Source organism: Lupinus angustifolius, chromosome LG08 (assembly GCF_001865875.1).
Source record: "Lupinus angustifolius cultivar Tanjil chromosome LG08, LupAngTanjil_v1.0, whole genome shotgun sequence".
In the NCBI taxonomy this organism is placed as follows: Eukaryota; Viridiplantae; Streptophyta; class Magnoliopsida; order Fabales; family Fabaceae; genus Lupinus; species Lupinus angustifolius.
In genome coordinates this window covers 6,797,844-6,811,406 of record NC_032016.1, presented here as the reverse complement: position 1 = coordinate 6,811,406, position 13,563 = coordinate 6,797,844, and the positions used below count along the sequence as shown (strand labels likewise).

The window sequence follows — 13,563 nt, the reverse complement described above, 5'->3', positions numbered from 1 at the left end:
TTATACATCTAAAATAAGCATTATTGAACGACAACTCTGGCGTAGTGGGGTGTGACATGGGCATTGGCTTGAATGCAATGATGTGACATAGATATTAGTTAGCAATGACGCAAGGTGTGTGCTGTGGGTATACTCCTTATTGTAAAGTATGATAGTTCTTTTGAACTAGGATTGTCGGAGTAGACAATGGTGGTAGTGGTTAAGGCTTTCTAAGGAAGTTCCAAGGTTCATTTTGACTGAGTATTGAAGAAGTTGATTGTTGGTGAACTTTTGTACGGAGGTTCCAATATATCGAAAGACTTCCTAGCAATAGGTGGTTAGGCGGCATATTCTATTTGATGGTGGTACGGGAAGTTGCACTACAAGTTTGGAGAGCTAGGCTCTTGGTAACATCGTCAATGATACTTAGAAGGTCTATGCTGTAGAGAAGCAGTAAAAGAGATTAGACTTGAACATGGTGGAGTCGTATATTCGCTAAGATGTAGATACTTGTGTAGATTTCCTAAGGAGCGAGATATTCATCTATTTCAATCAATATGGAGATTGTTTGGGATGTTTGAAATATGTTATTGTATTAGTCTCACATTGTCTATTATTGGAATAGAGTAGAGTAACCAATGTTATATATTGGACTCAAATATCTTATTATAATGTGCACCAGATATAAACACAAAATAGAAACACCCTATGGGTAGGTGGGTCCATGGGTGTGATAGGGTTTGTAATTTTTATCTAATAATATTTTGGTAGCCCCCGTTACCAAATTCTCTTGTTTCTTTTCTTCTATTTATTATATGCACTTTATTTGATTGTTTGTGACCAACGTTCCGTAAGGATCGTTTCTACTACAACAAGTTTGTGTAAGTCCCTTATTCAAATGTGTTTCTAGCTTGTTTCTCGTGTGTGTGTGTAAGACGCCTTAGGAATGATTTCGTGGTTAAGAATGAAGTCTGCTATGTTTCCAAGGTTTTGAACAATATTGAGATGATGTCGAAACCTCTTACAGTTTGGGTAAAGATCCAGTTGAAAACAGGAATAATTGTAGATACATGGGATAGGCTACCTCATGTTCATATAAGCTAAAATTTGATGGTAGCTCCTTGCGCACTCCAATGAGGTCAATTATCGGGCTAGTGTTTTATATTGCATTTTGCAATTGCAATTAAGGTTTTCTTTTTTAGTTTTTGCAATGGTATCATGACTGCTATTACAGTCTGGTCGGATTTTGCCTGCAATTTTCCACCATTACGAAATTGCAATTTAGAGAACACCTTTCTTGAGTGTAGTGAGTTTGTTTGATGGGTGTTGGATATGTGTAGGTTTTCTTGTTGGACAACAAATCTTCATGTGGAGCTCTAGTATCTTCTGGTATAACTTTTTAAAATATTTAGCGGAATAGTACACTTTTATTCCGGTAATATTTTAAAAAGTTACGGTAAAAGTAAAATTGTAAGAAAGAAGTTAAATTATACTACTTGTGTAAAATTTCCTCTTTAATGCGTCTCTTGTCCAATTTTTTTATAATCAAAACCTAAAATCGTCATTATTTCTGAAATCTGATAATTAAGCAAGAATTAGAAAATTAGGATAATTTGATTAAAAAAATAAATTTTAATTAAAATCAAAACCTGTTAAGGTGTCTCACTGTAATATTTATGCATTTTCAGTATAAAGATTTATACACAACTATTACACCAATTATTATTCATTTGTATTAATTTTGAAAAATAAATTATTATTAGACATGATTGATGAATGTTACAATGAGTGTGAATCAAACTCTTTTACTATCAGTACATACATTAATATTAAATTTCTTTATTTATTTTTCATCTCCTTATGGATTAGAGCCAGCATCAAAATTTATGCAGTGTTAAACAAAAAAATATTTATAATGGCTTTAACAGCTCTTCCTGAAATAATTGTTAGGGTGAATTTGGAAGTTATTAGAGTCTATTATGATATCATAACACTATTGTGCTCAACTTCAAACTTGTGTTAAATTACTTAATTCAAGTACAATTATTCAAAATAAGCTTTTAACCGAATAAAATTTCAATCAACCTAAAAATCAAGCATGAAGTATAACGACCGAGGAGATAATTAAAATTATTTTTATTATGGACTTTGTGGAGGTTCGGATGTTTTTTCTTTATTTTTATTTAAGTTTAACATACATGAATTAATTAATGATTAATGATTATTATATTTTGACTAAAACATTCTTATTTATTTCATAAATAACTAAATATATAAATAATTAAATATTTACTACTAGTTTCACCAAATTATATAAATAATTTAATAATAAATTATTAATAATTTTGCCAAAACCTAATATTTTTATCTCTAAAATTAATAATAATCTTACAAAATTACTAACATTTATTCAACTATATACATATTTAATTATTTTAATTGGTGATTATAATTTAATTAATAAAAAATTAAACAAATAAATAATATAATATTTATGATTTAACAAATTTCTGCTAGTTCTATATCTAGTTTTATCGAACACCTATAATTCAATGAGATATTTGTGCAATTACAGATTCTATATACAATCACAATTATAAGTTATTAGCCACAAACTCATAACTATAAGAAAACTCTTATCAGTTAGTTTTGCTAAAATGTCTGTTTTTAATTTAGTATAAAATATTTTTTAACAATGAATTTATAAAAGAAGCATTAATTAGGTCCAACAATGTAGTAACTTGAGCGATTAAAACAAATGGTTTATGACTTTATTCATTCAGTTTAGAGATTTGGAGATATGCATGTTGATGAAAGACGGAAGAAAACCAAGGGTGAATATATTTTGGACACGAACCGCACCCACAGTATCTGCATACCAAATCACACAGCATAGGAATATTATTGAGACAGATTTTGATTTGAATCAAAATCAGTAAAAGGGGACAAAGTAAAATACTTCCCTATTTTGGGGAGCTCCTCCTCTCGATTTCATTGCATGGCCAAGCGCCCAAGCCCCACATTTTTATCAAAATCTGTATGGTAACCTCAAAATCCACTTTTTGGGGTGATGTTCCATTTGTGTAATTCACCATTGCATGAAACTTGGTTGTCATAAAATCCATCGGTTTTCCCTTTTCACCTAACAAAAGTTCAACCACTAATCTGGATAACATTGTATCCAAATTATTACTCCAAAACGAATTTAATTATTGTGTGATCGAAATAATGATCTAACCTAGAATAAAAAAATATGTGACCATTTAACAAAAAATATATCGACATTCTTACAATTTCTATAAATCATGTTTTTGTTCAAAGTTATAAAAACATTTTTTTAATTAAATTCTTTTGATATATAATAGATATTCATTTTTATTTGGTCATCACAATTTCTTTTAAACTCTAAATTTGTTCTAATTTTGATATACAACCTTCATACAAATTGAATTAGGGGGTCATAATTTTTTCTCACATTAGACATACAAAATGTAAGAATTGGTACTGATTAATTTGCCATCAACTTAGTCATTTAAAAAATTTGCAACCATTTTAGTAGTCATTCAATAATAATTTTGTCATTTACTCAGTCTTCTCAATAAATTTGTCACCATACTATTTCCTCAAATATTAAATTTATCACTCTATTTGTTTCTTAAAGATTTAATGATGAAGTTGGTGGCACCAAATATCATGACAAACTGTATACATGTCATTGACCTTTTCGTAATTGAATAATTTTTACTTGACATTACCCATGAAATCCATCCATTTTTAAATTCATTAGTCAGTGTGCATAGTACATTTTTTCATAATCTATATTACAAATTATGGTGAACTTTATAAAAATTTGTACGTTTTACGCTAATTTTCAATTTCATTAGCATATCAAAACCTAATACTTACCATTTTAGATAATGTTAACAAGAAATTATGCACCCTTTTTCCGATACATGATATTAGGATTTAATGCACAAATAATATATATTAAAAAATTATTATATTTAATGTGTTAATTGTGGAGTTTGACTTTGTCTTTAAGTCTTTGTTTTGATAATCACCATCCTAAACTTCCAAAGAACATGGTGTCATTAACATAATTCTTCAAATAAATTTGCCACCAAATTTGTACGTTAAAAATTAAAATTGTCATCAAGTTAGTCCCTCTATTAAGTGAGAGACTATCTTCGTGACAAATTTTATTGAAAGATAAAGGTTATGGCAAATTTAATATTTGAGAGAATATCATAGTGACAAATCTAACACCAAATTCATTTGGAGAAATAAGTTGATAGGGAATGTAATATAATAACAAGTTGAATACTTTGATAGCACCATAATCTTCTTAGGACCAAAATATTCTTAACTATAATAAATACGCGGAGTGCACCCCCTCATTAAAAGTGTGTGCAAGATGAAGGTGAGTTGCAATGGGTGCCGCACTCTCCGCAAAGCTTGCAATGATGATTGTGTATTTAGGCCCTGCCTCGAGTGGATCAACTCACCTGAGTCTCAGGCTAATGCCACCATGTTCCTCGCCAAGTTCTACGGCCGCACTGCCTTTACCAACCTCATATCCGCCGCTCCGGAAGCGCTCCGACCAGGTGATCATCATTTTTTTATCAGCCAAAGTATAATATAAAGAGAGTACAAGGGGTACTAAACCTATAATCAATAATCAAGTTACATGAAGTAGCTATCAGTTGCATTAAAATTATAAACTTTTTTTTGTAAAAGTAAGCTCTTAATTCATTTCTCGAACGATATAATTATCACCCAATAAATCCTTGTCAGTCATTTGTCATCAATCAGGTAAGGGTTTTTTTGGGTGCAAATCAAGTAAGATTTAATGTTTTAAAACTTCATGAGTGATAATATTATCAGAATTATGGTAATTTAAAACCACCAGGACTTCATTGAATAAGAATCTAATTATATCTAAAAATCTTATAACAATCTAACTTTGTGTATGTGCTTGTTTCATATATGTTTCAGACGTGTTCAAATCATTGTTGCGTGAGGCTTGTGGGAGACTATTGAATCCAACATATGGGTTAATAGGTTTGGTCTGGACCGGAAGTTTGGACCAATGTGAAGCTGCCGTTGAAGCTGTCTTGAATGGATCATGGATCAATGGCGTAACAGCTTTTGATTGGCCTGCTACAGGGATCACAAACTATGGTGGTGCTGAAAATGTTATAGCGCCTGGTGATATACAACACGTGCCTAGAGTGAGGAACATGGGAGAGAGAACCCGGTTCAATAGAGCCATGAGGACTATGAATAATCCAACAACACAAGTGAATATGGTGGATTCGCCTCAGAATGAAAGCATGGAAACGGTGGAACAACCGCTGAACCAATTTGCTGTTGAAAATGAGCTCAACTTAGAGCTTACTCTTACCTTCCATGGTTAGGTAGAAAATAATATGAAAAAAACAATGTTGTTTGTGGCTCATGCTGTGTCCTTTTTTCTTTGTTAATAATTCATCTATGTATGTTTAACTTTTGTTAAAATAATTAAAAAAAGCATTGGGCATATAAGCAAATCTAAATTTCGAAGAGATGCTTTTCATTAAGGAGTTAAAAAGATATGAAGTTTATGTATATAAATATAATAATGATTCAATAGCAGTTAAATGTGCAAAAGCATTGGTCTTAATCTGGTTTTTTATATAAGATGGTGCCATGTTAGTACTTGACTATTTTTCTAAAGGATATTATTATCTTTTTCTATTATTTAATTGATGAGTGTAATGTTCCTTAGTGTCAATATAAAGATGTATAAAATATAATAATTATTAAATTTGAGTGTCAGAAAGAATAATATAAAAAACTCTTTTACTATGACACATATGTTTTTTAATTGTTTTTAATGTTATAACGAAAAAAAGTATTATTAGGTTTATTTGTATTAATTAAATTTATATAATATTTTATTTTATCTTTTATTTCTTAATAATAATTATAATCATTCATTTATACTTTGTTTTGATAGGCAATCATTCATTTTTTACATGGGGTTTTCTAAAAAAAATGAGGTTTCTATGTTAGCTAACCCCTACTTATTATCTCTTTTATTTACCAGGTTGGAATGGAATTGCAAAGAAAGTCATTATATTCCCTGGATTTTCTTAAAAGATGGATAAATATAAATAAATTCCGTTTACTAAAAACACTAAAAAATTTGGAGGCAGGAGTAGCCTTTACTAATGTTCTGAAATTTATCTCCACTGTGATTTTATGTGCAATCAGCCTGTTAGTTGTATTATTTTGGTAAAGTGCCTATTAGTATATAACTTTATTCGGATATTTTCCACATTAAACATAGGAATATTAAATTTAAATTAATATATTATTTAAACCTTACAAAAACAATTTTTATCTATGGTTGAATACACCCATCATACAATAAAATAATATTATATTATAAATATGGTGCTTCTTATCCAAGATAAATATCTTATGAGACTTTAACTTCACCTTTTGTTTTCACATTAGTCTTGACTCATCTTTTCTAGAGCTTTCTATAATACCTTTCTAGACATACTATAACATGTCTTTTCAGAGTTAATAAAAATCATGTATAAGTCAATTTAATTCTTTCAGTAAATATATCCATCAATTATAGTAACAATTATATATAGCTTTGATGGATGACCTCCCCACATAAAATAAAATTGATATCAAGTAATATATTTATTATCTCGATCTCTGTTCAATTATCATTAATCATGATGATTTCATAATATGACATACTCGTTAGCTTAATTTGCCAATAGTTTACATAATTTTGAATATATGTTTTGCTCTTAAAAAAATGAATAAATTTATTCTCCTCTTTTCATTTAATATCATCTAAGACATGATAATCTCATTAAACATTTGTGGCTAGCTAATATCATTCTCTTCTCGAACCTTCCAAGCCTCCGGGTATATATATGTCATGTCCCAATTTTTGGCAACATGACTATTTAGAGCTATCGCTATGCTTTTTGTAGTTAAATCATAGAAAATCATTTTTATGAATAAGTTAGGATAAAATAGTATTTTCAATAAGAGTTTTAAGTATGAAAGTCGATTATGAGTCAGAGAATGTATTAACACCTAATATGTCCATTATAAAACAATAACTTAACTAATTGTATGAATTAAATATACAATTCGTTTACTTTATTAAAAATTAAATTCTTGAAACAAATATTTATTTTTTAATTTTGTATGTTACAATAATTAATTTTGTTCATACTTATTCTTACTAGCACTAGGGAATAAATATTACGTAGTTTTGAGTTAAAAGAAGTTTAATTTAATTTGTTTGATTCAAAAGTACAAATGCTCAATTAAATTTTTTTCTACTTCATGAAGGATGAATGAGTAGATACCAAGTTAGCACCATAACTCATTTCAAAAGATATTTAAAAAATATTCAAAGTTATCTACCCAAAGAGGCCATTTTGATAAATAAAAAAATTATTAAAATTAATCTGTTTTAAAAAAGTGAAGCAACATAAATTAATTTGTGGATCACATTTCATCCCAAAGACATATTAAAAAATAAGTAGTGCAATTTTTATCTTGATTATTTTAAATGAGATATATAATAAATAAATAAATTAAATTAAATTAAATTCAATGTTTAAATAAACAAAAAGTTCTTATTAAATTGAAATTAAAAATTAAAATAAAAAGAGAAGAGATAATAAAGAAATGTGCATACCTACATCAGAAATAGACAAAACATGCATTGTCCATAGAGCGCCAGCATAGCACATATTTTTGCGGGCAGAGATACAAATTTTGTCCATTTGCTCATTTCGTCCGGCCCGTTTTGCCCGCCAAGTTCGTGGGCATTTCCGTTGGGCATGTGGGTGGCCCATAAACATAATTTAACGAAAATGTAAGAAAATTTTAAATAAGTTATGATGTAATGTGATTTTTAATACCTAAAAAATTCTAATCTAATGTGATTTGTTAAACTTCATATAAAATATCAAAAAATTTGTTAATTTTTTACCTTCAACTACTTTGTTTAATTTAATTCCATTTTTTACATGATTTTTTATTTTTTTAATTAAAACGGGCAGGGTATCGAATTTGGTCCTTTAAACCAATGCGGGCATGCCCGCACCCGCTTAAATTTTTGCAGGCATTTACGGGTGTGGACTAAACTGCCTGAACGACCTGTTTTGCCACCTCTAATAAGAAACTAGGAGAAAAACATCATAAAATTTTCTATTTTTTCTTCTTTCTTTTTTCAATGTTTTTCTCGTGTGTTTTTTCTAGTTTCTTTTGTATGATTGATTCCATATATAAACAAATGACACATGTTTTTATTTTAAAATCAAATTTCTCACTTAATTTTATCAAGGGAAGAATCTTCCCTTACCAAATGAAATCAATTTATTTTTTGTTTCATTGCTGCCCATTATAACAATTCAAATTTCACTTTCCCTCTAAATTTAAAAATCCAGATATGATATATTTTCTTTCTCAAGACATCTTAGAAAATGTATTTTTTCTCTAAAATAGCCTAATAATTTTTTAAGCAAACAATTATAATAATACCCCTACTTGTGTAAAAACAATTATTTTGGCTATTAAGAAATAAAAATTGCTAAAAACTTGTTGGGAGCACAAATTTTTGAAAAGTCGGAAAGTTATAGTATTTCCTCACATAGGTCAAATAGTTGATTTATTTTTATGAGTTGCATATAAGATATTTTTTCCTAAAATACTAATAAGTGACCATTAACTCACTTAAAATTAACTTTTACTTTTTATTTTAAAATAAAATAGAAATTGGTGGGAAAATTATTTTGAAATATTATCGCATCATTATTTATCTAATTAAGTGATCTTTAATTATTATTTTTATTTGTGTAGAAAATCAAAATTTGGTAGGGAGGTTGACTTTTTTGGATACTACTAAAGATATTCTCTCATCCTTTTAAGCAATCAACTAATCTCTTTCAGGGTGTGTGACTGTCCTTCACAGAAAGTGTCGCTCCTAGGGATGTTGACTTTGATGTTGTATCTAGTCACTTAATTATTTAAATCTTTTTTATATGAGCGAAAAATATGAGGGTATATCCTCTCTCAAAAGGTCAAATGTTTGATTCCTACGAGCAAAATATGTTTAGGACAGTCACGTACTTAAAAAAGATTTGTTCCTAGGGCGATAGGATACATTTGGTAGTATAAGGAAAAATATTAATTTGTTTTTATTTCACATTTTATCATATTATAAAAAAACATTTTTTTCAAAAAGTTGTTTTTGCAAACATATACATACTTCTTTTCAATCTCTTGATAATTGTAGATTATATAATACATCATATGTTATATCTCTCATTTGGCTCACCGTTTTCTTGGTTTTCTTTTTGCAAAATTTTACACAACGATCATTCTTTATAACATTTTACTTTCACCTTAAGTTTGTATTAGCACTTTTATCTCAAAAGGAGAAAAATAGTGCATTGATTAAGCACTGTCAAATTCCCAATGAACTTAGTTACTCCTTTTTGAAAAAAATTATGTAAAATACCCCAACCAAAAAAAACTAGAATAGATCGCAAGATTCATTCATTAGATCGATTGAAATGTTTGACCATTAATTTAATTTAGCAAATTGTTATATACAATGAAAACCGTATCAAATAGCAGAAGGTAGCACTTAACAAATAGCTAAAAACTAACATAAAGGGGTGGAGCATTAATGAATACAAGCTCTTATTTATTCAGCAATGGGGAAATGTCGGTGCCACAAAGGAGGCCCTCTTCACAAACCTACCTTTCATTCTGGGTCTTTTCTCTGCATTCAATTTCCTAACCTCGTACCTTATTTTCTTCGAGAACAACCTTGTTCGGCGCTTTTCTCTGTACCTTGATACTCTTGCCTCTCTACCACCGTCTGCCACAACTGGATTGCACCCAAATCTACCATGAGGATAATGAAGCTCCTTTCCACAAGTTCCCTGTTCAAAATCAGCAAATTGTTTCTTAGTCAAATTAAACAAAATCACCTTAATATATATTCAAAGTTCAAATTAACACAACACTCTTGAATTTTGTTTGTTTTATTGTTCCACAGTCCATCCCATACTTACCTTTTAGTACCGGAGAGGATCTCAACCTTAGAGTGGCGATGATGATTTAATCTACTTGATGTGTAACACTAATTTTTTTAATAGTTTAGATCTATATTTATTTTTTTGGGAGAGATTCACTTATTCTAAGAGTAAGTTTTTTAAATTTACTCATCAATCATAGGGAGGAAAATCCAATTGTTTGAATTAGTGAGGAAATCTAAACCATGAATTGATGGCTAGGATGAACACTAAGTTTAAAAAACTTACTTTTAGAGTAAATGAATCCTTCCTCTTTACTTTTTGGATTACAATTTTTTTAAATATCATTCTCTCCTCCCATTAAGTATGAAATTTGAGAGAGAAATACATTAAGTATGAACTTATGCATTTAAAGAACATGAATAAATGATTCAACCTTTTAAGATGAGTAGATGGCTAATAAAGAATCTAGCGGATTTGAGGTGATTTTGATTAAATTTACTTATACAACAAATAGACACATAATTGAAGTATAAATGGTAAAAAAAAAGGGAAAGTAAAAATACCATGCATTGAGGCCAGCACTCATCAGGATCCAAATTTGGCTTGTCACCAGTAGTCCAAGGACACTTTTGGCTATCCCAGGCACTGATTACTCCTTCATAATCTAGCTGCAATAATATCTTCTTCCTCTTTCCCTCATCATTTTCTTTCACTTCTCCACCATCCTCCACATCTTTCACCACATCCAAATCTAGTTTCTCCTTCACCTTTTCATGAGAACCATAATCATAGCTAAATTCAAAAGATTCTCTTTCCATCTCTATCATCATCATCTTATTTTCCATTTCATGACTCGCTTCCTCGTCAAACATCACCTTCTTTCCTCCACTACCCACAGAACACTCCAACGACTCTTCTTTTATATCAACCAGCCCCAACTCTTCCATCCCTATGCACTCATTTTCTAGTCCCTGACCTAACAAGCTTTCAACATCAGCAGCAAAATCATAGAGTTCAATATCAGATGGAACAAAACCACCATGCAAGCTTTCCACCCCTTCATGGTAATTAACATTATAATCCCATGGAACCTTGCTTTTTTCAACAATTTCATGCGAAGTGATAGAAGAAGGAGTACTGCATAAAGGTTCAAATATAGGAACCCTAAAAAGAAGCTGCTCCTCATTCTCATCATTGTAATTCACCTCATCAGATCCAACTTCAGGAACGAGATGGAATGAGTTGTTAATATTTTTACTCGAGTGCTTAGAGTGTTGATTCCCATGTCTTGGTGTTCGAGCCTTCTTGTGGTGCCAAGAAGGAGGAGCATAGTTATTGAGTTCATTGGAGGATTTGAATGACGCCGTATTCAAACGGAGTCTTTCATGTCTCCGAGCCAATGGATTAGCTGAGTGAACAGAAGAGTCACAAGCTTGACACAAAAAAGCATCATCAGCAGCACAATACCAACGTGCCCTCTTTGTTATGCAGTTATCACACGCTCGTGCGGTTTTCCCATTAACCGGGTTTGGCACATTCTTAGTACTTGTAGAACTCATTAGATTTTTCAGCTATTGTTGGGATTAATTGTTTTCTTTATTTTGCTGTGTTAATAACACATGACCCGAAAAGGGGAAGAGAACACAACTATATTAGTGTAGAATTGGGGGAGACGAAAGAGGGAGTAATGTACTAATGTGACCCACCAAGTCACTTTTGCAGTGCATTTAACAGCGAGACATTGTTTGGGTTGTGCATTTTGCCCTTTACTCTTATCTGGTTCTTGATTGGTGGAGCTTGTAAAGTTGATCCAATTATAAGGCTTGTGATTGGATGGATTTAAAATCAGATGGATTTTTGGTGGTGACTCACATGCCCTATGGATATGCATGGATATTTTCGCGTCACTTTTAGATCTAAGTTTTAATTACACAATTACTTTTATAACAAAGTAAATAAATCAATAAACTGAAAATTGTCCCATCAAACTAGCATTTTTATTTGGCTTTCGATCTTTATCAGATCTCGCAGAGAGAAACTTTATCTTGTGCCCATCTTTTCAATATCGCTGTAGAAATTTTTGAGTGAGACCCTTTTGTTGGCTTGTCTTGTTTCAACGTTACGCCTGGGTTGGAATCCCCTGACTTTTTCTTCTGCGGTCCCCGTGATCCATACCTCTTTCTCTCAGCGAATTTTTCTTCTTCAACTTCACGTGACAATGTACCAGTGCAACCTTGCCATCAAAAAATTGGGCTCACCTTCTTACACAGTATGAAAATGTTTTTTACACTCTAAATATCTATATCTGATAATTAATTATTATAACATATCATACATAAAACTAGAATAAGTATATGTAAATGGAAATAAAATGTAACATAAATAACAAAACTCATGTTATTTGGATCGGAGGGTATGTCACATCCCTTTCCGATTATCTTAAAGCAAACATAAGCGACTGCAGTAGATCAGGCTATCATGGTATTGTACTATATTATCCCATACTTCCATGGAAGGAACAGATTTCGTCCCTGATTTTGAGAGAAACCCGACAAAGATGACACACATTTGATTCATTAACCGGCGAGAAATACCTTATATTTTTTAGCTTGTTGTAATAGTAGTCCCATGCCCAACCAATTTTCACAATTTGTCACTCAATTTGTTAATAGGTGAGAAATTTTTTAATAATTAAATTTTAACTTAAATATATTTTCAACAATTAATCAAACAAATATTAAATGAAGTAATACAAATTGTGGGACAATAAATACATACTTTTATTTTGACATAATATTTCATCATGAATGAATTACTTTAACGATTTAAGAAAATAAGAAGGGAACGATCAGTAAGAGAGTGAGGAGAAAGAGAAATGTGAGAATAAAATATATTTTTGTAATGTTTAATATAAGAGAAAAATGAAAAAAAAATGAAAAAAAATATATTTTTTTCTCTTATTTTTTTGTTTGGTTGGATAAAAACTAATAAGATAAAGACAATTTTATACTTCAAATGATAAGAATATCTCTCAAATAAAGAGAATATAACAAAAAAAAATGGTATTTCATTATTAATTAAAAACAAAGATTATAAGATTAAATTATAGATTTTATTATAATTTCAATTAAATTTTTAATTAAATTTTTTATATCCAAAATAGTCTTATCTATATTACTAATATTTAAAAACTAACAAATAGAAAAATAAAAATAAAAATGAAGGACGTTTTTGTCATTTATGCAAAATCATCATTCACTCTTCCTTTTTTCACCAAAGTAAAAGAGAAATATTTTATGCTAAGTCCAGATAATTTTTATTCATTTCTCTCTTTGCAAATTAAAGAGAAAAAAATCTATCTTTCTCTTCAATCTCTTTCATTTCTTTCTCAATACTTCAGTTCTACTATCTCCCATTAAAAATGTTTTTAAACATTGAATTTTAAGTTTTCGCCTCATACAAGATGCTGTCAATTTAGTTGAGTACTCCTTATACTCATTGTATTATCATT

General features: G+C 30.0%; 2 protein-coding genes across 3 annotated transcripts; one reads left to right on the top strand and one right to left on the bottom strand.

Moving 5' to 3' along the window:
- Positions 4,394 to 5,396, top strand: LOC109353859 (LOB domain-containing protein 40-like). The gene is made up of 2 exons (XM_019596220.1): positions 4,394 to 4,583; positions 4,975 to 5,396. The coding sequence occupies exons 1-2, from the start codon at positions 4,394 to 4,396 to the stop codon at positions 5,394 to 5,396; spliced, it is 612 nt and encodes a 203-aa protein (XP_019451765.1).
- On the bottom strand, positions 9,575 to 11,760 carry LOC109355015 (zinc finger protein CONSTANS-LIKE 16-like). Of its 2 annotated transcripts, XM_019597909.1 has the most exons (3): positions 11,139 to 11,760; positions 10,616 to 11,108; positions 9,575 to 9,956 (listed from the first exon to the last, which is right to left on the bottom strand). In XM_019597909.1, the coding sequence occupies exons 1-3, from the start codon at positions 11,609 to 11,611 to the stop codon at positions 9,720 to 9,722; spliced, it is 1,203 nt and encodes a 400-aa protein (XP_019453454.1). In that variant the 5' UTR covers positions 11,612 to 11,760; the 3' UTR covers positions 9,575 to 9,719. The 2 variants fall into 2 exon arrangements, with proteins under 2 accessions (XP_019453454.1, XP_019453453.1); XM_019597908.1 differs by having other exon boundaries at positions 10,616 to 11,760.